This window comes from Petromyzon marinus, chromosome 9, assembly GCF_048934315.1.
Source record: "Petromyzon marinus isolate PM22_M1 ecotype Great Lakes invasive population chromosome 9, UKy_Petmar_22M1.pri1.0, whole genome shotgun sequence".
NCBI classification, from domain to species: Eukaryota; Metazoa; Chordata; class Hyperoartia; order Petromyzontiformes; family Petromyzontidae; genus Petromyzon; species Petromyzon marinus.
In genome coordinates, this window is record NC_133675.1 from 8041361 (window position 1) to 8067664 (window position 26304).

The window sequence follows — 26304 nt, forward strand, 5'->3', positions numbered from 1 at the left end:
TCTCAGCTCGTTACCTGTATTAAAGACACCTGGGAGCCAGAAATCTTTCTGATTGAGAGGGGGTCAAATATAAACGTCTGACCTCTGTGATTGCCAACAAGGGTTTTGCCACCAAGTACTAAGTCATGTTTTCCAGAAGGGTCAAATACTTATTTCCCTCATTAAAATGCAAATCAATTTATAACATTTTTGACATGCGTTTTTCTGGATTTTCTTGTTGTTATTCTGTCTCTCACTGTTCAAATAAACCTACCATTTAAATTATAGACTGATCATTTCTTTGTCAGTGGGAAAACGTACAAAATCAGCAGGGGATCAAATACTTTTTTCCCTCACTGTATATATATTTTTAAAATAATTTTAGAATAATTATTAGTATTCAATTGGCAAGTCCAGTAAGTAAACAATGTAACATTGGATATGCCCACTGTCCACTTGTTATAAGCAACGCTATGCTTCACCTCAATCTGCCATCCTCAAAAGCTTGCTCTGCATACGTTCTTGGTCCTGCAGGAATATGTGAAATTAACAAGACTCCTGAATATAGCCACTGGTCACTTGTTGATATAAGTAATTACTACGCTGCAACTTAACATTGTGTGTGCACTCCTAAAGTTATGAGAAAGCACCACACTAACAATACATCAATATCAGCTATTGCAGTAATTACTCCTTAGTTGTGTACAGTGTTGACAAACAATTGATCCTTACTTTTTCAGCCATTCTCACGAAGTATAATTGATCATACACGTTCCATTTGTGCTGTAGTATGCACTAAATCTAAATTAACAATGTCCTCTGCGTAGCAAACAACTACAGTGCTGTTGTGTTGTTCAGTGAACAGCATAAATAATACATCAAAATTATACTTTAATACAAGTATTCTAGTGGTAATTGTGTATATTAACACAAATCAATAAGAGACATGAGACTATTTTAGTACGTGTGATGTTAGTACCTAAAAAACACTGTTTCTTTAAGATGAATAATTGACATTCCTTTGTCAATCCACACTGCTGGATGAAGGCATTCCTAAATACCGTGTCAGGCAAGGTCAGTGCACCTTGGTGAAAGAGGGGTACCCAGGACCAGTTCGGATATCATGTGCCACTAATGTTACCTATGACCAGCGAATCAAACTCATGTTGCCTGGGTTACAGCGTAGTGCGCCAGTGCTCGCGTCGAATTTTAACAAGTATTTTTAATTAAAGGGAATAAGAAGGGCTTGATTTGAGCGTGTATCACCCACCACTTAATATTCTTCAGTCACGCCATCAAAGTTAATGCAAGGGTTATGTTTTTTTTGTGCAGGTGAATGGATTAAGAGGGGTATTCCTGGCGAATCAGAGGCAGGCTGCCGAGGTGAAAACGTACGTTACGTACAACAGGGGACGAGACTGGAGGCTTCTGGCAGCTCCTGCCACAGATCTGCTCGAGAGGCCCACACACTGCCTGCTGGTAAGGCATCACTAGAGAACCAACTGCTACAGTTGCCACCTGTCCCGGTTTTCCCCAAGATGTCCCCTTTTTTTGAGATACCATATTCTCCGTATTCAAATATGTATTCTATCTCAGTTGGGGGTGCATCTTATATTCTTGTAGGTGTGTGTGTGACCAGATTTCTATAAGTGTATTTATACTGGGCATAGGTTTGGGGTGCATTTTATTGTCCATAATGTCTTATAATCTGGAGATTACGGTAGCTGTCCTGGGAAATATGTTTACCCCCGATATTTTAAGTCCTCGTTTTGTGAGTTGGGTAAAAATACACCACTCAAGATGATGTATTTATACGTTGTTCTCCCTTCTTCTGGTATTGTGGGTTATTCTTCTTCTTCCCATGATATGTCACATTTTTTGTACCTCGAAGGTGGCAAGCATAGCTTCCGTCTCCTATGCGGTCAGTTCATCTCCTTGGATGAAACTGTCATCTATCATAAAAGTGGTTGCATTTTTGACATGCTACATTAAAAAAAAAGTTTTTGAAAGTAACAAACGTGTCATTTGATTTTTCTTTCCATTTTTAAGGTCGTTTCTTTTTAGTGGAGGTTGAACGTTTTAATAGTGGAAGATGGGGAAAGAAGCAAGACACGTTGATGGCTTTTAGATTCCGTAGAATAATGTCTGCATCCGAGCCCACATTAGCATCTAAAGTGTCATAAAGTGCCTTGAGACTCTTCTTAGGATGAAACGTTTCCTTTGACGTGAACGTGATCGTAATGTTAATGCTAAGGTACTGAGGCATTACTACTTGGTTTGATACCTGGAGTGGTTTAATGGTAATAGTGAGCATGGTTTGCGCTTCATAAAATCATCTTTATTGCAGCCTGTTTAATGATCTCAGAAAAAAAACTCTCAATGGCTTCATGGCAATGCTCTGTCAAACGGACAAACCCCCTGGCAGGGTCAATCGAAGGCTTAAATATTTGCCTCTTCTCTTCTGCCTGTGACTGACTGTCTCTTCTCTATGAAGGGTCTTCTCACACCATACCTTAAGAATATAGATCTACCTTCTTTTATTGGCAGTCCCCGTGATGCATATGTCCCACTACTCTGTAAAACGTGTTAAAGATGCAGTTGCATTTAAATGCTAAAACAATCAACATTGTATTGGCATGCTCAGCTTTGAGAGTGGTAAGTGGAGATAGTGCGGTTCTGAAATAAATAATGACTTCCACAGCAAGAATGTATCCCTTTCAGAAGTAGCATTAAAAGCATAATTTATCAACAGAAATGGAGATTGACTATGATATTTTGATAAAAGGCTGGTTCTCTATTGAAGGCCATGTTAGTCAGTGGGAGTTACATAACTAAGCCATCTCTTAACCTCATTTGTAACTGAGTAAACTCTTGTTCACTCGGGGCAGTTTAAAATACACTGTTGAAAGCATAAATGTCAACAGTGCATCATTTGTGTGATTCAGGACTTTGGAACCTGCTTTATATTAGACACCAGGGGGAAGCATTTCTGGGCGCTTCCAATTTTACAAACAACTGCAATTGATGGGGCATGTTACACAGTGCAGCGTTGTAAAGCCAAAATAAAAATATCAAATAATAGAGGTTTTTTTGGGTTAGATCAAATGCACGTTTTACCTATTGGTGCAATTTCTCTTTATGCTTCATGTAAACTGTCTGAGTGATTTGCAACATTGTCTGCTGAAACATTGACCTGTTTATGTGCATAGGTGCCACGTTATTTTGAAAATGATTTCAGTAAATAAAAAAGTCGTTCGTGGGCTCATTGTGAAATATTTTTTTTCATGGATTAATTTATCACTGGATATTTTCTGAGTCACGAGTGGACTTGAGTAAGTTGCACATCATTAGTAGCCCCGGCCAGAGCAAGAGGGTATACTAGATGTGATGTCATATTCTTAGCTCTTTCGGTAAAGTCACGTTGAAGGGAAACAATAAAATAAGGGAAACAATAAAATAATAAAATATATGTTATTATTTTAAAATATATATTTTGTTATTTTATTGTTTCCCTTCAACGTGACTTTACCGAAAGAGCTAAGAATATGAATTACTGCAGTCACGAAAGCTTTTAATCAAAATTTAGATGTGATGTGTCGGATGCGGAAATATTTCTGCTGATATGAAGCCATGGGTAAGTGTGTTTGCTTCTGCTTGTTGTGAGGGTTAATTTGGTTGTGTGTGTGCGCGTGTGTGCACTGCATCTTATACGTTATATGGGAGACATTCTTGCTGCGTGTGCATGCTGTGGGTGTTTGTGTGCAGCCCGCGTGCTCACTGCACCTGCACCTTCACTCCTCTGGAGACACCGTCATGGCAGGGAAGGTCGTATCTATGGCCACAGCCCCTGGCCTACTCATGGCCACTGGTGAGGCCTGAATTTCTGCAAACACAGCTGTTATGCACACGTGATTTACCTTTGCTGCTATACTGAAATTAAGCGCTTGAAAAATAATGTCCCCTGATGTTTCACTCGCATTCATTATCATATTCGGCCATGATCAATCCTATGTTGAATTAATGCCTCTCAAAGCCATCCTTCGACATTACAGTCCATCTAGCACCTGCACATCAGCGGATCGTATTGCTCCATCTCTGGGGAGGACATCCTCTCGGGCATGTTCTCTCCTTTGTGCACCACTCAATCATTAATCTCGACCACCAGTCATCATCCCGATTAGAAGTGTGTCGTGCTAAGCCCACTTACTTTTATTTGCAGTGAATATGATGCCTATGTTTGCATATGTTCGCTATCATGTGTTTCTTCTTTCCGACTCTCAATGTAAATCACTGGTGCTGTTGTGGGGAGCACCAGGCCTATGGGATGTATCATTAAATCATCAACGTGGAACAATGTTTAACAAAGTGAATTCCCCTCTTTTGAAAGGTTTTCTTTGCTCGAATATATTCAGTGATCTTTTCTGAAAAAAAGACTCGAGTAAATAAAATAAACCTCAATGGGCTATGTGCATATGTAAGTGAAAAGCCCTATACTGTGCAGGCAGTCGACATGTAAGGCCATCTGAAGTGCACAGTGGCACCTTTGGAGAGCCGCAGCTGATGCTCGCCATGGTCATGGTGCTGTTATTTTATTTATGCGCAAGGAAATTTGGGAGCCGGATTGGTGGAGTACGAAGAAAAAATGTTCGTCTCCTCTGATGGTGGAAATACATGGAGTCAGGTCAGTACAGAGAAAAAGCATTCAAACCCCAAACTAAAAGGCAGAAATGCCATGACTTATGATTTCCTATGCATGAGGCTGCACAAATTTCCAAGAAAATTTTATTTTTCATTTGCACGTTGAATGTAGAATATGCTTACACATTGTGGATGTGCTGTGCAGCCCTCTGGCGTGTTTTGTGTTCTACTACAGTGTGTTTGTTCGACGTTTCACTCTGCGTTTTGGGAGCTCTTTTAAAGCAGTTCCTGCAGAAGCTTCCGGCATGTAGAGCAAGCGAAACATCGGACATCGTGCCGAATAATCGTGGTACCACCCGAAATCAAATCGGAGAGCTCAAGATTCTTACAATGTCCGGTGTTTATTGCGCTGCGCTTTCTTGCAGGCATTCGATGATGAACATCATATTCTGTTCTTGGATCACGGAGGAGCGATCATTGCCGTCAAGGACACGGCAATGCCCATAAAGCAGCTTTGGTGAGATTTGATTTATTGCAGTTCTTTAAAGGCAATGAAAACAAATATGTATTGAAATTGTCATTCGGTATTTTCAGATACAAATTACATCATGTTTACCTATTGGCTTTCTGGATGTATATGAACCAAAAGCATTCGTTTAAGCAAATAAACTCTTTGCCAGTTTTGAACATCCGGATTTTATTAGACAGATTCAGGAAGTAAAATAATATTTTATTTATTTGTCTACATACTCACAATGCTCCACTTCGGCCCATAATGAGTTTTTATTTTAAACATGCGTGCGCTGCCTTGTTTGTGAAAATGTTGGGATGGTTGCAGGTGCAGCAGTGATTAATTTGTTGTGCCTCACGTTTCCACCATTGCGCCTGGATGGTTCGATGTGGTGCACAGGTACAGCGTGGATGAAGGCATCTCCTGGAAAGTCCACGACTTTTCTCCCACTCCCATCTACATTGACGGACTGCTCAGCGAGCCCGGCGATGAAACACTCGTCATCACGTACGCACGCACGCCTCGCTTGCTTGGTGCCACGCAACAATTCCCACGTCATTCTAAGAGCGCAATTAACTTCCAGTTTACGCACAGTTTGCTACATCATTGAAAATGAATCCCCAGTAGGTGTTAGCTCATTTAAGGAGCTCCCTCCCGTCTGGCTGGGGGTCTTTGGGAATTCACGCGCGTTCGTCTGCACCTGCGCTCCAGGATGTTTGGGCACGCGAGCCTCCGCTCGGACTGGGAGCTGGTGAAGATCGACTTCCGGACACTTTTCTTCCATGACTGCTCAGATGAGGATTATGAGAACTGGACATTTCACAACCAAGTGTGTCTGGGTTGAATTTCTGTTCAACACTTGTTCATGGAAAGCACGACGAGCAACAATTTATGATCAATTAAATGTCCATGTTGAATGCCTTCCAATGCATGTTGAAAACGTTTATGTGTTAGTTGTGTCCGTCTGTCTCTAATTGATAGGAATGGGGGGCCTAATAAACTCTCATACAGATGTCCCTATATGGACAAAACTATAGGATACGTTTTTGTTGCGATTAGGGACTGACCCTATTGAAAACCAGCCACGTTGATCCAAGGGTAGGCCAAAAGTTGTATAAAACCAGAGGGAATTCTCTTTTTTTAAATATGCATACATAATTGTTACTAACAGCTATTAGTCGGATTCCATACTTTTAAATTAAAAAAAAATTTTCAAGGAAAAACTAATTTTGGAAAGCAGAATTCGTTTTTATTTATTTTGCATAACTTGATGTTATGAGAGACTGAAATTACAAACATACACGTATATTAGATTTGGGATATTAAATTGCAGAGCATGGCATTTGGCTCATCACTCATGAACCACAGTGTGGGCCTCTGTTCCTAGCGTCTGGTGTGTGCTTTCAGGACGAAGCCTGCATCATGGGAGAGGTGCACGAGTTTAGGAAGCGCAAGCTGTCGTCACTCTGCATAAACGGCAAGAGTTTTAACAAGAGGTTGAAATCCAATCTCTGCCTGTGCAAGGATTCTGACTTTGAGTGGTGGGTATTTTACTCTGGGTTTTTTAAAATTCTCACTCTGAAAAAGTTAGAATAAAAAACCGCACAGGTTCGGTGGTCGGCCACGTTTGTAATTCTTGCGTCTGACCTTTGTGCAGCGATTACGGTTTTGAACGCTACCCGGATGGTTCCTGCAGACCGGCCTTTTGGCACAACCCTGCTTCCACCCCAACCGAGTGCCTCCCCGGGGACACCTACACCAACAGTTCGGGGTGAGATTTCATAAATTTGCACTCTGGCTGTTACGCGAGCGCAGCAATGCTGTGGGTTGATTTTTCTTTTAATATAGAATAAAATGATAATTGTGATTAATGAACCCAGAATACAGTTGGTAATTTCAAAAGGAGGGGGGGAAAAAAAGGTAACACGTAACAAGCCAGGCGTAACGCACCCTTAACATTTGGGAACGAGCGAGGGGTGTTCGGGCTCGCTACCCTACCGCGTTCGGGGTAAAGATTGGGAGCAGTGTGTATACGGGGGAGGGGAAGAGAAAGGGAGAAAGGGGAGGGGGTGTAACCAAACATAAGTCACCATAAAATAACATGAAGGTAATGTCAAAGTTTGTCATTCTTGTTATCCCCCAGAAGCAACGGTAACCACGTGTTAACGAAGGTGGTGGAGTATCCAGAGTCCATCCCTTCTTCTTCCTGGCCCCCATTTTACTGGCTATTCATACTGGGTTCCGACTTTGGGTTGAATTTTCTACGTAAGCAAAAGTACTCAAGTGCCTGGGGGAAGTGTTCAGCTTACATGTGGCACAGAAATGAACCAGACAGAGACCTTTGCAGATCATAGGCACCCTGCCTTTTGAAGAAGATGCGTGGAGAGATGACAAGCATGGAATTACATTGCCAGAAAGATGAACACATGAATTAGAGAACATATGCAGATTAATGACATCATCCAAACAATTAAGAGAAGTAATTGGGCTTTGGCAGGATATGTCGCTAGAAGGGATTATGGACAATGGTCAAGAATAATAATGGAGTGGCAGACAGGGAATGGAATGTATCTGAGGCGTCGAATGAGGAGATGGAGGGATGAAGGTGCTTGATGAAATACGCATTTCACTTTTGTTCCTCTACAGGGTGTTGGTACAGTATGAGAGTTTGGTGTGAGCATGACTGTAATGATTTGCTCTTTAATTCTTGTAAAATGTCTCGATTTTTGGTTGCATTCTATTCCCTTTAACATTGTGGTAAATGTAATACCTCTAATGGTTGGCGAGGTAATGTCAACCCGTTTCATATAAGGCGAATCAAAAGTATTTGACGAATGGATGAATCCATACATGTTTCACAATGTTTCTTAAATCACCCCACCTTTGTCCAACTAGCAATACAAATGGGGACACCACAGTTTGTCGATGGGCAGGTGGTGTGTGGTGGGGTAAAGTGTGGGTTACTCCCACTTCTTCCAAGACGTCTTGCCAGCATGCAAGAGTATGTAAAAATATCCTCTAGAGCAGCGGTTCCCAACTTTTTTGGCACCAGGGACCAGTTTCGTGGAAGACAACCTTTTTCACGGACCAAAGAGGGGGGGGGGGGAGGTCATCATTGGGTCTTTCCCCCTTTTCAAAGAAGCTCTCCAGCAACGTTTGTTTTTTACTCATTGTGGCTACTAGGGGTTAGCTTGTGGGCTTACCAAGACTGTGACTGAGACAAAGTGCGCAGTGCGGGAAAGAGGCACGGACGGATGTGGTAAATAGAATAATGGGGGCGGGCCACGCGCGGACTAAAATAAGTGTCGGATCCTGACTTCTCATAAGGAGCGCGCAACCCAGATCCCTCGCATGCGCAGTTGACAGGAGGGTTCGTGCTCCTATGAGAATCTAATGCCGCCGCTGATCTGGCAGGAGGCGGAGCTCAGACGGTAATGCGAGCGATGGGGCGCGGCTGTTGATACAGGTGATGATGAAACTTCATCTGTCAATACAGGTGATGATGAAACTTCATCGTCAATACAGATGATGATGAAGCTTCATCTGTCAATACAGGTGATGATGAAGCTTCATCTGTCAATACAGGTGATGATGAAGCTTCATCTGTCAATACAGGTGATGATGAAACTTCATCTGTCAATACAGGTGATGATGAAGCTTCATCTGTCAATACAGGTGATGATGAAACTTCATCTGTCAATACAGGTGATGATGAAACTTCATCTGTCAATACAGGTGATGATGAAACTTCATCTGTCAATACAGGTGATGATGAAACTTCATCTGTCAATACAGGTGATGATGAAACTTCATCTGTCAATACAGGTGATGATGAAACTTCATCTGTCAATACAGATGATGATGAAACTTCATCTGTCAATACAGATGATGATGAAGCTTCATCTGTCAATACAGATGATGATGAAGCTTCATCTGTCAATACAGGTGATGATGAAACTTCATCTGTCAATACAGATGATGATGAAACTTCATCTGTCAATACAGATGATGATGAAGCTTCATCTGTCAATACAGGTGATGATGAAGCTTCATCTGTCAATACAGGTGATGATGAAGCTTCATCTGTCAATACAGGTGATGATGAAGCTTCATCTGGCAATACAGGTGATGATGAAACTTCATCTGTCAATACAGGTGATGATGAAGCTTCATCTGTCAATACAGATGATGATGAAGCTTCATCTGTCAATACAGGTGATGATGATGAAGCTTCGCTCGCTCGCCCACCGCTCACCTCCTGCTGTGCGCCCCGGCTCCTAACAGGCCACAGACTGGTACCGGTCCACGGCCCGGGGGTTGGGGACCCCTGCTCTCGAGGTTGTCTAGGACTCCCTCTAGTGGAAGCTATTTTGCCAGAAGTGGCATTAGTGAGAAATTTCATGCCTGCACCCTTGCTCTTTTCCTTACATATCTATACCCTGCAGTTGCCCCATCGCCCTCGAAAATCCCCAATCGTGAAAAAGTAGGCCAAACGCCCTCTAATAGGGGCTCCGTAGCATTCCCAAGAGCGGAGGCCCTTCCACCACCAGCTACTTGAGCAAGGGCTGCGACATTACCTAATTTCACCTGTGTGTGTATGTGTGTCTGCCCACAGGTACAGGAAGATGGTGTCCAATACGTGCGTGTCAGGCCTGGAGGTGCACTACGAGTCCACGGTGCTGGCATGCCCCGTGATGCCTCCTCGCGGCCTCAGCGTCGTGACTGTGGGAGGGAAGCTGGTGGTCAGTCCCGGAGACAATGTCACCTTCTACGTGCTGCAGGAGAAGGTGCAGCGCAACGTGCCTATCTCCGCCCGTAGCTTTGTGGCCATGGGAGCAGTCGCAGCTCTACAGCCTTGTTGATTCTGAAAAAAAGTAAGCTAATGCCTCAGTGGGCTTTACCTGGTAAGATAAAATAAATATTTCGATTTAAAGGTTTCGTGACTGCAAGGATTCATCTTCTTCGGTTCTTTCGGTAAGGTCACGTAGAATGAGAATAAGATAATAAAATAACACAATAAAATTCTCACGACGTCTTCTTTGGTTCTTTCGGTAAAGTCACGTAGAATGAGAATAAAATAATAAATTGATAAAATAAAATAACACAATAATATTCTCACGACGTTTCGGCTGATGAAGGCCGCTTGTGTTGTGGCCGAAACGTCGTGAGAATATTATTGTGTTATTTTATTTTATCAATTTATTATTTTATTCTCATTCTACGTGACTTTACCGAAAGAACCAAAGAAGATGAATCATTGCAGTCACGAAAGCTTTAAATCGAAATTTCTCACGACGTTTCGGCCACAATGCAATCATTCTACGTGACCTTACCGAAAGAACCAAAGAAGATAAAAGAAATAGTTTCGTTGTATTTGTATTTATATTTTTAAAGGCATTTGTTTACCTTTCTTATACTTTGCACTCCTATCATGTTTTTGTATTGTTTGTTGTTGTAACGTTCTTACCTGCCCCTACTGGGCATCTGTGAAAAAGAGCTTTATAACTCATCGGATTCCTCCAGTATAAATAAATATTCTGATTCTGATATTAGTCACGTGCCACCAGGAAAACATGAAGGATGAAGACTTACATGAGGGACAGCATTGTCTATCATATTTGACCCCAACCTACGGGAGGTGCACACACGTCGCAAATGATTTGTCAGCTTACATGATAATGACTAGATTGAAACGAAAAAGTGTTATTATTAACGGTTGATTAGGAATATGTTATGAATATGTATATATTTTTATCTTTAATCGGTAATCAAATAATCCCCACGACATGCACCCAGCATGGGGAGGCTCCCATCCAACAGTAGATTGACAGAGGAGGCTGTTCACGTAGCCTAGAGAGTAGTAAGGTGGGAGGGAGGGAGTTATCTCCATGTCCAAAAATGCAATTCCAGGGTATATAGAGTATTGTACCGCACTAAGATTGAAACCCATAGCTTGTTATGCACAACACAACCTGGTGCATACAACGAATACTTACCAGTAGTAGTACGTGCAATATATTTTAGCACGAAAATGTAATTGATTGCCCGCATAATTCATCTCTATTGGTGGAGAATGTTTTCATGGTAGTGGACAGGTGTCTCTGCGCGTGTATACGTGCCACGTGCAATTTTCTTGCACGGCACACGAACGAAACGTCTGAACATCGATGCCCTTTGCCGTTGCCAGGGAGACACGGCCACCACGAAGTACTTTGTGGACCTGGGCGACGGCTTCAAGGCGATTTACGTGAACCTCACGCTACGGGAGGAGCCGGTCCTGCACCGCTACCGCGAGCCTGGCGTCTACCGCGTGGTGGTGCGCGCGGAGAACCCCGGTGGCTGGGAGCAGTCACAGCTCTACATCCAAGTGCTGCGTAAGGAGACGTCCGTTGCACGAGCAGATTCGCAAGAGTGTTTTTTCAACGCTATACGCTAAACAATTCTTTTTTTATTTCACCAGGTAAGGCCCACTGAGCTATGCAGCTGTTTTTCTTAAACAAATCTGGCCGCAAATGATAGCCCAACGAGGTGGCTTACAACGTGGACATCCATACCGGCCAAATGCTCTAAACGTGGTGACGTTGATTCTAAATGTTGAGGGAAAAACCGGAGGACCAGGAGAAAAATCCACGCCACCACGGGAAGAACATGTGACCTCCAAATATACAAGCATCAGGGTCGGGATTGAACCCATGACCTGTATACCAGGCGAGGTCAACATTTTTCCACCAAATCATCATCATCATCATCAGCTACGATCAGTCCCATGCTGGATGAAGGTCTCCCCAAGCCGTTTCCGTCTCACATGATCCTGCGATAAAATAATCCATCTAGCTGATTCTCATCGCTCCATCTCCGCTTGGGCGTATTCACCCCTTCGGCTGCCACTCTGGCGTGAATCTTGACCACCGGCTATCATCCCTTCTCGAGATGTGAGCTTCCCCAAGCCCGTTTACTTTTCTTAACAGGCAATATAATGTTTCAGACTTTCTTATGTTCCCTAATATTACATTGGAATTATACATCAACTATTGGGGGGGAAATCATCATTCATTTGGGGGCGAAAAATTTACTGAAAAGTGCCCTCGAGACAAACGGGGTGCAGTATGACGCACGCCTACCTTGAACCACTCCGCGAGGTACTCGAGACTATGTGTGGTCAACATGAATGCGTCACATGGTCCTGAGATCCACCGGACATCTCCACGAGAATATATGGATGATAAAAAATGTCTCCTTGGTGTTGTGTAATTTTAATTGTCAATCTCGGCAAAAAATATGTTTTAGGGTGGTGCTAATGTGTTTTGTGGCAAAGGCTGGTTGTACATTTGAAATTTGTCCGAAAACTAACCTTTACTCTCCAGCTTTAAAATAGTGAAAGGTAAGATTGCATAAAAAAATACAAGCCCATGGGTTATTTGTATTGCGCTTATAGATGTATACAACATAAAACATGTTATGTACGTACAACTGTGATTAAACAATAATATTCCCTAACTTAAGAAGATCAGTTGTGATTATGCTCTTTTATTCCAGACTAGAATTCACGCTGGTTTAAGTAGAGCTCTTTGTGCGTTCACGTCAATCTAAATTTTTTCCTTTTTCGTTGCCACGCAGAGCCCCTGTCAAGCGTATACCTGTCTATGCCACCAGTGGTGAAGTGCAACCAGCTCTTCAATGTGTTTACGCACATCATCCCTGCCGACAGCCAAGGAATGGTCTTCTCTTGGTGGCTGGGGAACAGTTCACAGGTGGCAGCAATCCCACACTCGCACACCTCGTTACAGACACAGCATGTGGCTTGGTACGCACGAAAGGAAACTACAAATCCAGTGCGTAAATCCATACAAATAACGATGCCATAACACTAAACAAACACCGTTAATAAATTTCCCTCGTACAGTTTTCTCCTGAGGGAATAACACTTAAGTGTTTTAATCAAATGGAATTGCTCGTGTAATGTAATTTAATTTGTTCGTCAATTGCGGGTGAAATTTAGGTCCATTGGTTTTGAATGATGAAATGATCATCAGTTAGCTGGGTTGTAGGGGTATACATTTTAAAAGCTTCCTTGATACACATATCCTAAAGTGACATTGTTTGTTGTGTGGTGTGGAGCGCATCCTGGATAGGTGATTTGGTGTCTATGACGCACTGCATGGTGCGTCTGGCGAAGCGAACACAATGAGGATAATTATTGTAATGATGGTGATAATAATAAATACCAGCAATGGTCATTGAATCAAAATACATTACAATGTTAAGGATGTTTGTTATTTTTGTTTGGATAAAATACAATTTAAATGTATTAAACCTTTTGAATATATTTCCTATTTTGCGATGCTTTTTGATTAAAGAGATTAAAAAAATCGTTCATAGAAGTAAACCTCATTTATACTCTCGGGGCAGATTTGACTCGACTTAGTTGGTGCGTCGACCTTCTAGCAAGACTGTGGAATTCCTTACCGTCGCCTATTTTCCGTGCTCAATTTTAGAACGGTGTTAACTCTTGTATCTCACACCTGGGGTAGAGCTGTTTATTGCTGGTCACTTGGGCCTGTATTTTGCAAGTATGTCAAAAAACGAAAGTTATATTAGGGATTAGTTATTGTGAATGATACAAAGTTGCCCATGCCAGCTAATGCCATGTTTTGTTATGTTGGGACTCTTCTATGTGTGTTTGGGTCACGGTGATGTCCTTGCATTGTGGGGAGCAGTGGTCTAGTAGTCAGTGTGCCTGACTACAAACCCGGCCACCCGGGTTCAATCCCCGCCCACAGCCAACAGCAGTGACGAATACCTGAACTGGTCCTGGGCCTTCCCTAGGTCGACTCAGCCACAAATGAGTAACTGGTGTGGTGTGTAAAACATCGCCACTAGGGAGACAAAGGTGGTCGGGCATGGTGCTAACCACCCACCCCTCGTGTACCATTCCGGTCTTCTGCATAGGTGCTTACTAACAGCATTTGCCCCAACAGTCTGTTAAACGCTATACGGGGGATCTTTGTTTTTTTTTGACCCAGGCGTTGGTTGAGCTCTCCTACCATTGTACTTTGGTGTCTTTTTAGTCTCTGTCTCTTTCCCTACATTTGCCCCGATCCGTTCTCTAATTTTTGTGTATTTGTAAGTAACTTTCATTTGCCGTGATATTTAAGTTAATAAATTAATTGGCAAATTCTGATCGTTAAACCCCAACTGGTGATGAACATGTGTGATGTCAGTAAAATTAAACTTAACAAAAAAACATGTGTTTCTGCATTGGCAGTGGTGCATTAGCACAAATAACAAAATTAAACACATTTGGCAATGACACAGCCTTCAAGAGGAAAACATATATATAACAGGTGACGTTTCGGGCAACAGCCCATAGCAGAGAGATTTCAGAGATTGGCTATGATGGAGGGCCATGATCAGACATGTTGTATTCCTCTTTAGGGCAGTGTAATTGACAAGTATATAAGAAAAAGAGACCTGATGGTTCAATGAGGCACTCTCTCTACAGGAAAGCTACCCATACGGATGCTTACCTGAAACCGGATTCCCACCACCATTCATTCCAGAAGGATTCCCTCATCAAGACTCTGCACCATAGAGCCCAACACATAGCCAGTGAACTCAAGCACGTACACCAAGCTCTTAAGGCTAATGGTTACTCCGACTACACAATCCGCAATGCTATCACTCCAACCATGAAGAAGGACCCTCTTGAGGAGCCATTCAAAACCATCACTTTACCCTACATTGCGGGGATCACAAAAAAGATCTCCAAAATCTTGAATAAACACAAGATCCAGGTCCGATTCAACACATTACATAAAATCCGTGATCTGGTTCCGTCTGTAAAAGATGTGATTCCAGACATACAGTACCCTGGCGTCTACAAATTAAGTTGCCTCTGTGGTAGTAGTTACATTGGAGAAACCAAACGACATGTCTCGGACCGCATCCGTGGACATAAAGCAGACCTAAAACACGGTAGGACCAACACCTCGGCCGTGGCAGATCACTGTTATAATTCAGTAGGCTCACATGACATTGACTTCTCCAAGACAGAGGTTCTCTGCAAGCCATCAGGCTACCATGAGAGATTCGTTCATGAGGCTATCCACATATACAAACAGAGACAATTTCAACCGAAAAATGGATTATGGCTTAGCAATCATTGGAAGGATTTGATAAACCATTTCGGGTCTTAATTGATTGTTCACGCTTACGGTGGCTTTCAGACCGCATCCATTATTTTCGTCTCCCCCCTCCTCTTTTCCGAACATAGATGGACTCGTCCATCTGAACAAACTGTCAAATCGCTCTCCGTGGTGCTAACGTTAAAAAAACCGCCACTTTGTTTCAAATTTTCTTGCTGTGGTTTTCACACCTGATGATGATTGCTTGTGTTGCAGTCGAAACGTCGTGATAATTTTATTGTTTTATATTTGTATTGTTTATTTGTTTCCCTTCTACGTGACTTTACCGAAAGAACCAAGAATATGAATCCCTGCAGTCACGAAAGTTTTCATTAAAAATTTAAGTGTACGGAGGTTTTATGATACCGGGTGTCAGTGTAGGTTTCTAACAGAAGGTTGAGGCCTGCTTGTGAAGGCTGCTGATGATGTCTCTGCTCGGTTCCACTCCTCAGCCAGTGGTGTCTCTGTCGGGAGAGGTGACAACGAGTTTTCCTGTGGTGGGAGAGACGGCGATCAGCGTGCAGGCCGCCACGGGTAGTTGGGCTGTGCAGCACTCTCGCGCTCTCATGGTTTACGGTGAGAAAATCCAATATCAAAGCTGTGCAGAGAAAAAAAATTATTGTGTGAAATTAAAATGCTTTTAAAGCATAACAGAGGATGCGGAGACTGCAAAATTGCTGATGACTGTGTCCATCATATTGAATGAATATTTCAAAGAGCTCACCTTGAACCCCCGCCGGGGCTGTAGCATGTGACAAGAGAACATTGACTATGGTACTTGGAATGTAAGGGGTTCAGATATACAGTGAAATTGATGGTTGTAATTCAGTTGCCCATGACATAAAAACTGCTAAATCTTTCCTGCACTTAAATGTGCTGCGTTCGGCCCAGAGAGTGGCTTAGAACCGGCGCACTCTGGATGTTAGCTCGGGTGCTGCTGTGAAGCCAGTTGATCGGGAAGTGGGAGAATCCCCTGAATTGCATTGTTCTTGGGTTGTATGCGGTTAGGAGTCAGGCCTCGTCTTAGAATGATCAGAGAGTTATTCATTTGTGCTCACAGGTGATCAGGTGTATTGTCTGTAACGCTGTGGAAATTGCTTTCAAACAAGCATTGATGCAACTGTCTATAGATGCAGCATGTGTACTGGCTTCATGGTCCAAATTTGAAAGATATACTGGCAAAACTACTTAACTGGAATAACCAACTCACAAATAATTCCCACTTGCAGGCCACCGCTCCTGTTCACCTTGTGCTGCACAGAGACAGCTGTCATTAGGAGCCCTCTTGGCTTAAAAAAACTGGAATAATTTAGTTGAGATGTAATATAAGGTACTTTGATATGCTGGTGCATTTAAGTACCCAATGAATAAAAATCCTTATTCTTATAGATAGAAACACATCATATAATAATGAAATAATGCATACATTATGAAAGCATATTTGTTTGCATATTTTACCACAAGTATGTGTGGTTAATGCAGATTTTGTGCCTTGTAATAGGTGTCTATTTGGTGTTGGAACATCTTAACACCTCCTATGTTTTTGCCAGAAAGGGTAAAGCCTTGCCTTCTTTTTTTAGCAATTAGAATGGAGTCCATCAGTGCTGATGTCATAATTTTCAGTTTATTTTCCCGTATTACAGTATTGTTATTATGAGTAAAAATTATTATTAATTATCTGAAAGCATCTTAGTATATAGATCACTGCAGAGCTTGGGGAATCTTTGGCGGAGGGTTCACCGCCAAGCCCAGGGGTTCCCAAACTCCAGTCCTCATGGCACCCCACCATGCTGCACGCGCCTGATGATTGTTAAAGATTCTGATTCTGAATTGACGCTGCCTGTGGCACGTGAAACACACAGGGAACACGTGTACACACACATGCACACTGACATCTCAATCTTAATTTTAATCGGCTTTATTAATGCAGAGCGTTAATTGGTTAGCACATAACGTGGGACGTGTTTAACAATCATTGGATGCGTGCAGCGTGGAATGAGTTAATTTGTAATTGCATAGGGAGCATGGTGGGTCGTGAGGACTCGAGTTTGGGAAACCCTGGCCTATCTGCTGCCTTCCAGCTTGTCTGTGGTTCCTTATCGATTGTGAGATGCAATTTGCATGAACGCCACTATATAGAACTAAACATTATTATTGTGATGATGATTATTGCGCAGCGTATTTTTCTGAACATGTTTTTTTTCCGTGCGATGCCATGACAGGTGATTTAACGGGGCGTGTCTGTGTGTGCGCGACAGAGCATGTGCGCGTTCTTCACCTGTTCTTCTCACCGAGCCTGGAATCGTACAACCCCGGGCTGCCCGAGTGGCGAGAGGATGTGGCTAGGGCGGTCAAGGCCTCTCTTTTACAAGTGAGTGCAGCTCATACCCAGACCACAATCTGGCAGGGAAATCCATTTACTGGAAAGAACTTGTAAATCAAAATAACAAAATATTTGTACGAAGTACTGTACGTGGCATAGGATGGCCAGTTTCTTTTTTCAAACCATGGAGTTCTGTATACATTAACCAAAGTGGAATACTCTCGGTAAGCTTCTCTAATGACGTGTAATATGTAGATATGCAATACAGTGTAAATCAAATAATTAGTAATGTTTTTGGTATCCGCGGCTATATTATTTGTCGCAAAGCTATCAGGAAGTTGCTGTGTTTCACAGACATGGTCCGCAATCGTTTTTGAGTCGGGAGTGATTGCTCTGTCTGCTCCCAATTCAAGCTGGGAAAATTTGGACCGTGACGCTGGTACACATGGCCTACACTTTAACGGATGACGTCATGGGATTATTTATCTTCTGCTTTGAAACGGACCGCTTACATCGTCAGCATTAACTAGTGCGGCCCCAGAGAGCTGACCATGAACCTGTGCTCGTGCTCTGCCACGTGACCTCCCCATAATCAAAGCCTATGTGGAATTTCCACTGTGTTTATTCCATGCCAGGGGATCCCCAACATCTGACCAAGGTCCATGCATAGAAATGCACCATTAACATTGCCACATATTTGTGCAAAAAACAACTATTGTTAAATATGTATTAAAACATAAAATGCTGGTAAACGTGTCCAAATAGACCAAGGAAGGATATGCAGATTGACTTGGTAGATATTCCTGTACATATGTAGATGTAAGCAAACAAACATGTTGTGTGAACATGCTCAAATTAGGTAAGTATTTGACACCTTTGAGTCATCATCAGGCCAGACCCATAATTCTCTATGTTTATACTTTATAAGACCACCTATCTTCAACTACACAACAATAACATCCATTACTTCCGTGACTTATCTACTGCTGAGACCCTTATCTTTTCCACGCCTTCATCACCTTTTTGTTCAACTACTGTCACTCTCTTCACGATGGCCTCTCCAAATCCCTTACCTTCAAACTGCAGATTATCCAGAATTCCTCTGGCAGATTTCTTACCGGTGCCCATAATTAAAATTAGATCATATCATCCCAATCCTCAGATCCCTTCACTGACTCCCAGTCCAATTTCATGGCTGTGCTGCACACCTCCCTAATGGGTTTTTTGGTTGAAACGTCAGACATAATGTGGAACAACACACGGTACAACTCAAAAATACATTAGAAAGCCACCCACTCCAATTCTGAATCAACTATAAAATGATCATGCTAATAATGAATCACCCTCACCATCTTAAAGATCCTCGGTGGACTCCTTCTACTAAGGCATTCTGTCACAACTCTTAGTCAATCTCCACTCTGAGGGAATAACAAAATAAGTAATGCCTTCTTCCCACGTGTCTTTCCATGTAAAAAAGGAAAGTAATTTTACCCAATCCATCGACCGCATGGCCTTCTGGGAATGCATTTTTTCAGCAGCGTTTGTTTCATAAAGCAAACTCTGGACTGGTTTTGACATTCAGTGTCTCATCAGCAGAGTCCGGCGAACTAGGACCAATTCTGGTGAACTCTATGGGAGGTCACTCATATTTTGCTGCTACCCACATTGTTTAGAGTTCCGACCCACAAGCCTTCCACACTGCCGACTTTCTCTCTCACTCCAAGTTCCAGGTAAAAACATTAGTCTCTGCCGACGACTGAGACTCTTTCTATTGTCATCAGGCCCATCTTATCCTACCTATTGTCGCCTCCCTTTATGTTCTGTAAATTTTCTACCCCTTTGTAAATTTCTTCCAATGGCGTATGCCCTGCGTTTGTGCAGCATCTTGCCATTCAGTCACATTTACATTATTTACGAATCCAAATTGTATTGTGTAAGTCCATGCTGTTATAATGGAAAATATATATCATATAGGAGTGCTGTATGAATATATCGAAAGGTAGATGTGCATCCGGATGTCGGTAGATAGATCAGTACATAGCCTTAGTTGTGGGTAACAGGAGAATAATTATCTTTAGGCTACTGCTGGCTCAACCGTAAGTGGACACGGGCTGTTAAGCTCAATGGGCCTTACCAGCTGAACTAGGGAGAGTCTGAGTAGGACAATAGAGACATTAAACCAGATTTCTTTAAATGATGAAATACTGTAGTAAATAACCCCTGTGTATGTTTCACTGTGTGTACATCATACTTCTACTTTCAGATTTTTCGTTTTATTTCACCAGGAAACACTGTACACTAAACCTCAGTGGTCAGTTTTGGTTTTATTTTCCAGTTGCACCTGAGTCATGTTCACAAATTATCTTTATTTTATTTTATTCCTACACCACACTGACACACTAAACAACATACATATTCTAGATTTACATACATACATATTTCCCAGTGCACTATTACACCGTGCACATTTGTGTTTGTTTCTTTCACGTCAACCGATGGTACTTGAAACAAAAAAATACCTAATTCATCAATGACACTGTGGCTTGCTTTAAAAGGATGAATATATATTGGGTGAAGGTTTGGGCAATGGCCCTTCATAGTGTGAACGATTAATACGGTTAGTTTAAAAACTAAAAAACTTTCTTTTTAAATAAACAATTTTTTATTTTACCAGGTATGGCCACCTGAGCTATATAGCTGTATTTCAGAAGTGCCCTGGCCACAAATGATAGCTTAATGAAGTGGCATATCATCATGTGGAAATTTATAACAGCCAAATACTCTAAAGGCATGTTTCTAAATGTGGAGGGAAAAACCGGAGGACCCGGAGAAAACTGCACGTGCTCACAGGGAAAGAGACACGCAGACTCCAAATATACAGGCGTAAGAGTCGGGACCGAACCCGCGACATCCTGTATGCCAGGTGTGGTAGTTAACATCTCGCCACCACGGCACCTAATGGTACTCGGATTGCCAATACACAGCCTTCGAATACTTAAAATATACTTTACTTTCTTAATTACAAATAAGGATTTTATTTTATCTGTGTAAATGGCACATTGATTGACCTGCATGCCAATAAGCTTCCAAATTCGATTTTCTAAATAATTGTTTATAACAGCAGATGAAATAATAAAAAAAACAGTAATAGTAATGCATAACCCTTTGTCAGTCCACCACTGGATGAAGGCCTCCCCATGCTGTGTAATTAATAGGGGTTGTTTGACCATACTTCACTACGCTCGTCATTGTGAATTGGTGCACTTGGGCCCAGGACTGGTTCAGATAGCACAAGCTGTTTATGTTAGCTATGGCTGAGAATAACACTCATGTCACTGGGTTCGTGGTGCAGTGTTTTGGATGTATTATATTTATAATGTACAATACAATTTGATAATGAAGAGTAGTGTACCAATACACCCAAAGAAGAAACCTTTATGTGCACTACCTGCTATGACATATGGTGAAGAAACGTGGTTGTTAATGAAAAACAAAAACGGAAAAGTGTGCAGAGATGCATGTTTAGAATTACATTGGGAAACAGATAAAGGAACACATCTAGGTTAAAGACATCGTCCGAAATAGTAAGAGAAGTGGGTTTGTGCTAGAAGGGATGATGGATAATGGTCAAGATTAATAATGAAATGGCAGCAATATATGGAACGTGTTCGAGTGGAGGCCCTACATGGAGATGAAGCAATGAAATAAATTAATGTGTAGGTGCTGGATTGATTGTTGCATTGCAAGGTCATGAAAGGTGGTGGCAACTTTAGAAGTCCTTCATCAAGCCGTGGGTTGATCGTAACTGCTGCTGCTGATGATGATGATGACAATTTGGATTTAGAGGGTATATATATATAAAAAAACTAATGGTAACCCTTTAAAGTATTTACCCAGCTCAAAATCTGTTTAGCTTTTGAGATACGATGAGATTGGGCACATTTTGCTGATTTGCTCATCAGCAAAAGTCCGAGGATATCTCTGAGTGGCTGTAGCTGGTGCTTGCTCTCGTTTGCACGGCAGGCTGCCAGTCACATCTCGGAGGAGCAGGTCATCACAGACGTGCCTCTGGGCTTTCCCACACACGTGGACGTGTACGCAGTGCCACGCCGTGATGAACCACGGAGGAGGAGACGCAGCAGCCACGGAGCTGAAGTCGAACAGGTGGGCACACGCAGTGGCATAGCTGGTTTGAAATGCACCGTGGTGCAACGACGTAAATGGGGTGCCCTGTACATTTACACCCCCATTTATAGTCCAGCACCCGGGCCTCTTCTGCCTGTGGGCTTTTGATTTTCACCGCCGCACACTTGATAGCTCTGCCACTGTGGGCACCTTTTACTATGTAGCGCTGGCGTGGGTTATCTATGTGCGGGCATATATGTTGGTTATCTGGGTGCATGTGTGTGTATATATATGACAGCTGCCATAAAAAATATATGGTTCTTTTATTGGTGTAGTCACTAGACTCATGAAATGAAATTCTGAGGTGAGTATACTGCTTGCGTCTTATCACTTGATGACAAAATAGCGCTGATTGAGCACGTACTCTTCCTATCACTTGATGACAAAATAACGCTGATTGGGCACGTACTCTTCCTATCTCGACGGTAAATAAGGTTGAGCCTGGTTAGTACTTATACGCAAGACCACTTGGGAATACTTGGTAGGCTTGGGCTGTGAAATGGCCAGGAAATTACAGTGAAGCAATGCATTGTTGAACCTTACTCTTTGGTTCTATTCAGTAAAGTCACGTAGGTAAAAAATAAAACAACATAAATCACGACGTTTCGGCCACAACACAAGTGGCCTTCATCAGGTGAAGGGACCGTACTGTCCAACGCTGTCCTCTGGACAGTACGGTCCCTTCACCTGATGAAGGCCACTTGTGTTGTGGCTGAAAGGTCGTAATTTTTTGTTTTATTATTTACCTACGTGACTTTACTGAATAGAACCAAAGAGTATGGATCCTTGCAGTCATGAAAGCTTTAAATCTCGAATTGTTGAACCTATCGGTATGGAGCTTTCAGTGTCATCCCCTTGTATGCAACGGTTTTCTCTGGTTAGTCCATAATTGGCCAAACATACTGACCAGGACACCTGTTGAGAAAATCTAGAGAATGTAAGAATTTTTATAAAGGGCAATAGTATTTTTATAATATTAATAATAATTGCATTACATCTAAATGCTGGAGTGTAAGAGTGTAGGTTGGTACAAATGTATCATGAGTGTATAGATTCCATTTTAAATAAATATCTTTCCTAAGAAAATATTACACAACAATCAATGTGTTTGATGCATTAAAAAACCTCATTCTTGATGTTATTGTAGCAAACAGTAGAATATGATATGTTTACTCAAAAGTTGAAGAATGGATTCAAATTCCTGGAAATGTGATGTTTGCATTATAGGTCTATGAATCACTTGTGTCGGTTGTGAAGAGAAACTTGGTGACATTCAATCTAAATCCTGAAGTAAAAATCACAGTAGTTGCAAGTAAGTTTGCATTTTTTTATTTACACAGCATACATAACATGGTTCTTGAAACAGTAGTCCAACAACACTCGCACATCCATATCTTTTGATAAAAAAGTATAGATTGCATACTCTTTGGTTCTATTCGGTAAAGTCACGCAGGTAAAAAATAAAACAACAAAAATCACGTGACTTTACCGAATAGAACCAAAGAGTATGGATCCTTGCAGTCACGAAAGCTTCAAATCTAGTATAGATTGCATACCCCGCGGTGATTGGATCGCGATTGAAGCCAGTTTTGTAAAAAGCGCAATACAAAAAAACGAGTGATATAATGTCGCAGCCTCTGTCATCTGCTTTGGGTCACAAATAACTGAGAACTGCAAAAAAGACAATCTTTGATCACTTTTCCATGGCAGCTCCACTCAGGATGAAAAATTTGAGATTATAAGAGTGAGTCACACAGACTATAAAGTAACTCATGCAGGACATGCAACTTTTAATAAAATGTCACTTGAGATTTGGGACATGAATATGCCAAAGGTGCTCTTGCTGGCTGTGTGCACACATTTAGAATGCAAATTATATTTTTTTTCCTACTGGCTTATTGAGATGTCCGCTCTACATTCCCCCAGTAGCAGGCTTCCAGCAGCCGGGCTCGGGGCCAGGTGTTACGCTTGTGCTGCTTGTGCTCTGCCTGGCCTTTCTTGGCCTTTTAATCTACATCATCTACAGGTTCAAAAGGTATGTGCCCCGTGCATGGATTTGAAAGAAAAAAGTTATAGTAGCATACACGCTTTCAATTAACAAGTTATCAATTGTTCCTTTGGCAAATTAAATTATGTTTGTTATAATTAATAATGGGGTTGAAGCCAGTGACACAGTGGTTAGCGCACTGCGTTACAAAATTGGTGTCCGGAGTTAAATTCCCATCCATGACTGACAGTAGCTTGTGATAACTGAAACTACTTTTGGGCCACCCCCTTCAACAACCCGCATTAACGAGCCTGAAGTACGGTAAAACAACCCCCGTAGTCGATGTGACATTAGGAGGCCTTTATTCAGCTGTGGATTTACAAAAGTTTAATACGTAGACTTTCTCGACCAGTATTATTCATAATAAAGGTTTTTGGGTTAGATCGCGTTATTTATAAATGTGTCGCAACCCTCCACCACCCGACACGGCCAATCAGTAAAAAATGTGTCACGTTGACAAAAGACAAATAGTTCACTACTTTAGCCCACCGGTGTGTTGAAGAGTGGATCTACAACATTTACAATTTGAGTGCGCCGTTTCGCTGGAAATTACATCCAGCATCTTCGGACTCTTTGCCAGAATAGTGAAGCCATCCACCTGCTGCCGGTCTTAAATAGTGCAGGATGACGTCATCATTATTGAACCCCATCACGTTTCGAGATCAGCGCGGGGGTGGGGGTGTTTGCAATTATGTAATAGATCAGTAATCAGCCAGTTAGCATGTGACTCACCTATAAGGTGAGTCACATGCTAAGTGGCTGACAGTAGCTTGCTAAGTGGCTGATTACTGATCTATTACATAATTGCATACACCCCCACCTCCGCAATCTCCCACGGCTCTGCCTTTTACGTGATTATATTTTATATTCATACACAAATGAAGCCAATGAACAACTGCATGCACCGTGGGGGGGGGGGGGGCTTGTGAGGACTAGAGTTGAAAAAAAAACTGATTTAGCCCAGATGAATTCCCCTATAGCTGAGCTGTAGTGGTCGCTCGCACCTGTAATACAAACACTTTAAAGGTAAGAGTTGGAGGACTCTGTACATATATGAAATACTTAACCTGCCAGGCTGTGAGGTGGCCAGAAGGCGGGAGCACAGCGAGTGGGTTCATGAAACTGTCAGTGCAGAATTTTAAATGTTATTCCCCTCTCGTCCTTGAGGTTTCTACAATTTCCTGTGACACGCAAAACACTTGTTAAACGTTCATTGGTCACAAAATATAATATGGAAACTTTCTAAAAGAGAATATTCCAGTGATTATTGAAACTTTCCTTGGTTAAGATCATTATTTTTATTTTAATACATGGTGCAGACTTTTTGCATATGTTTCCTGATATGTGTGACTGCCTTGCCTGGCAGCCTGGCATTGGACAGTGACGGAGATATTCTGGGAAAAATAAATTACATCTTCATTGGTTTTAACTGGTAATTTAACAGGAGTGAGGAAATATGAAAATGTTTGAGAGTTTGCACCATGTAAAGACCTCCTTTTAAGGGAAATGAATGATCCAAACAAATGGGTCATTTATGTTCATATATTTTATTTTACAGCAACCTTGGTCATGTCCTTACATTTCATGTATTCTCTTTGGTTTTTTCGGTAAAGTCACGTAGGTATAAAATAAAATGAATAAAATCACGACGTTTCGGGCGCAACACAAGCATCCGTCATCAGGTGGGACAACCACAGCAAGAATCAATTGCTGAAGTGGGCAAAAGGGCTGCCGTGACAAGAGGCCAAATAGGCAAGAGAGGGGGGAGGAGCCAGGGAGGAGAGACAGAGAGGGGGGTGTGGGGTAGAGGGATTAAAGGGCGAGCACGGCAAAATGCCAGGGGGGGGGTAAGAGAGGGGGGCTCCTCCCCCCTCTCTTACCTATACAGCCTCTTGTTACAGCAGCTCTTTTGCCCACTTCAGCAATTGTTTCTTGCTGTGGTTGTCCCACCTGATGACGGACGCTTGTGTTGCGACCAAAACGTCGTGATTTATTTTATTTTATTTTATATCTACGTGACTTTACCGAAAGAACCAAAGAGTATGGATCCCTGCAGTCATGAAAACTTAAAATGTAGATTTCATGTATAGTCTAGGGTGATGCATTTATAAATATCCAACTGGTTTCTAATGAACACCTTCTCAACAGGCAATCAAATACGATTAAAGTGATGGCTCTATATCGTACAGAGCAGAGCGTTATACATTTAAAGAAGTGTATTATTGAAACTGGTAGGAAATATGAAGAGGCATTCATGTATTTGTTTTATCTCTATAATGTCCACATGTTATTTAAGTGGGCTGTCTATACATGGATCACCCCGTGTGTGTGTTTGTATCCACTTTTCCCTCCCTCCCAAATATAACAAGAACTGGGTGAGTTGAATGTAGTAAGAGGGCAATAAAGATACCGGGGAAGAAGGAGGGGTTGGTGGGGG

The 26304-nt window shown here is 42.0% G+C and overlaps 1 protein-coding gene across 2 annotated transcripts in view; it reads left to right on the forward strand.

Moving 5' to 3' along the window:
* LOC116940599 (VPS10 domain-containing receptor SorCS2-like) overlaps positions 1 to 26304 on the forward strand; it is a 93230-nt gene that overhangs the window by 64012 nt on the left and 2914 nt on the right. Inside the window, exons 10-25 of one of the 2 annotated variants that reach the window (XM_032950642.2) lie at positions 1312 to 1458; positions 3745 to 3847; positions 4584 to 4660; positions 5043 to 5134; positions 5528 to 5635; positions 5840 to 5957; positions 6536 to 6669; positions 6786 to 6899; positions 9744 to 9915; positions 11316 to 11502; positions 12746 to 12879; positions 15765 to 15888; positions 17571 to 17683; positions 21659 to 21799; positions 23048 to 23132; positions 23750 to 23855. In XM_032950642.2, the coding sequence (XP_032806533.2) occupies positions 1312 to 1458; positions 3745 to 3847; positions 4584 to 4660; positions 5043 to 5134; positions 5528 to 5635; positions 5840 to 5957; positions 6536 to 6669; positions 6786 to 6899; positions 9744 to 9915; positions 11316 to 11502; positions 12746 to 12879; positions 15765 to 15888; positions 17571 to 17683; positions 21659 to 21799; positions 23048 to 23132; positions 23750 to 23855 (1955 nt within the window). Of the gene's footprint in view, positions 1 to 1311; positions 1459 to 3744; positions 3848 to 4583; positions 4661 to 5042; positions 5135 to 5527; positions 5636 to 5839; positions 5958 to 6535; positions 6670 to 6785; positions 6900 to 9743; positions 9916 to 11315; positions 11503 to 12745; positions 12880 to 15764; positions 15889 to 17570; positions 17684 to 21658; positions 21800 to 23047; positions 23133 to 23746; positions 23856 to 26304 lie in introns of both variants that reach the window. The other variant, XM_032950641.2, reaches the window with a different exon arrangement.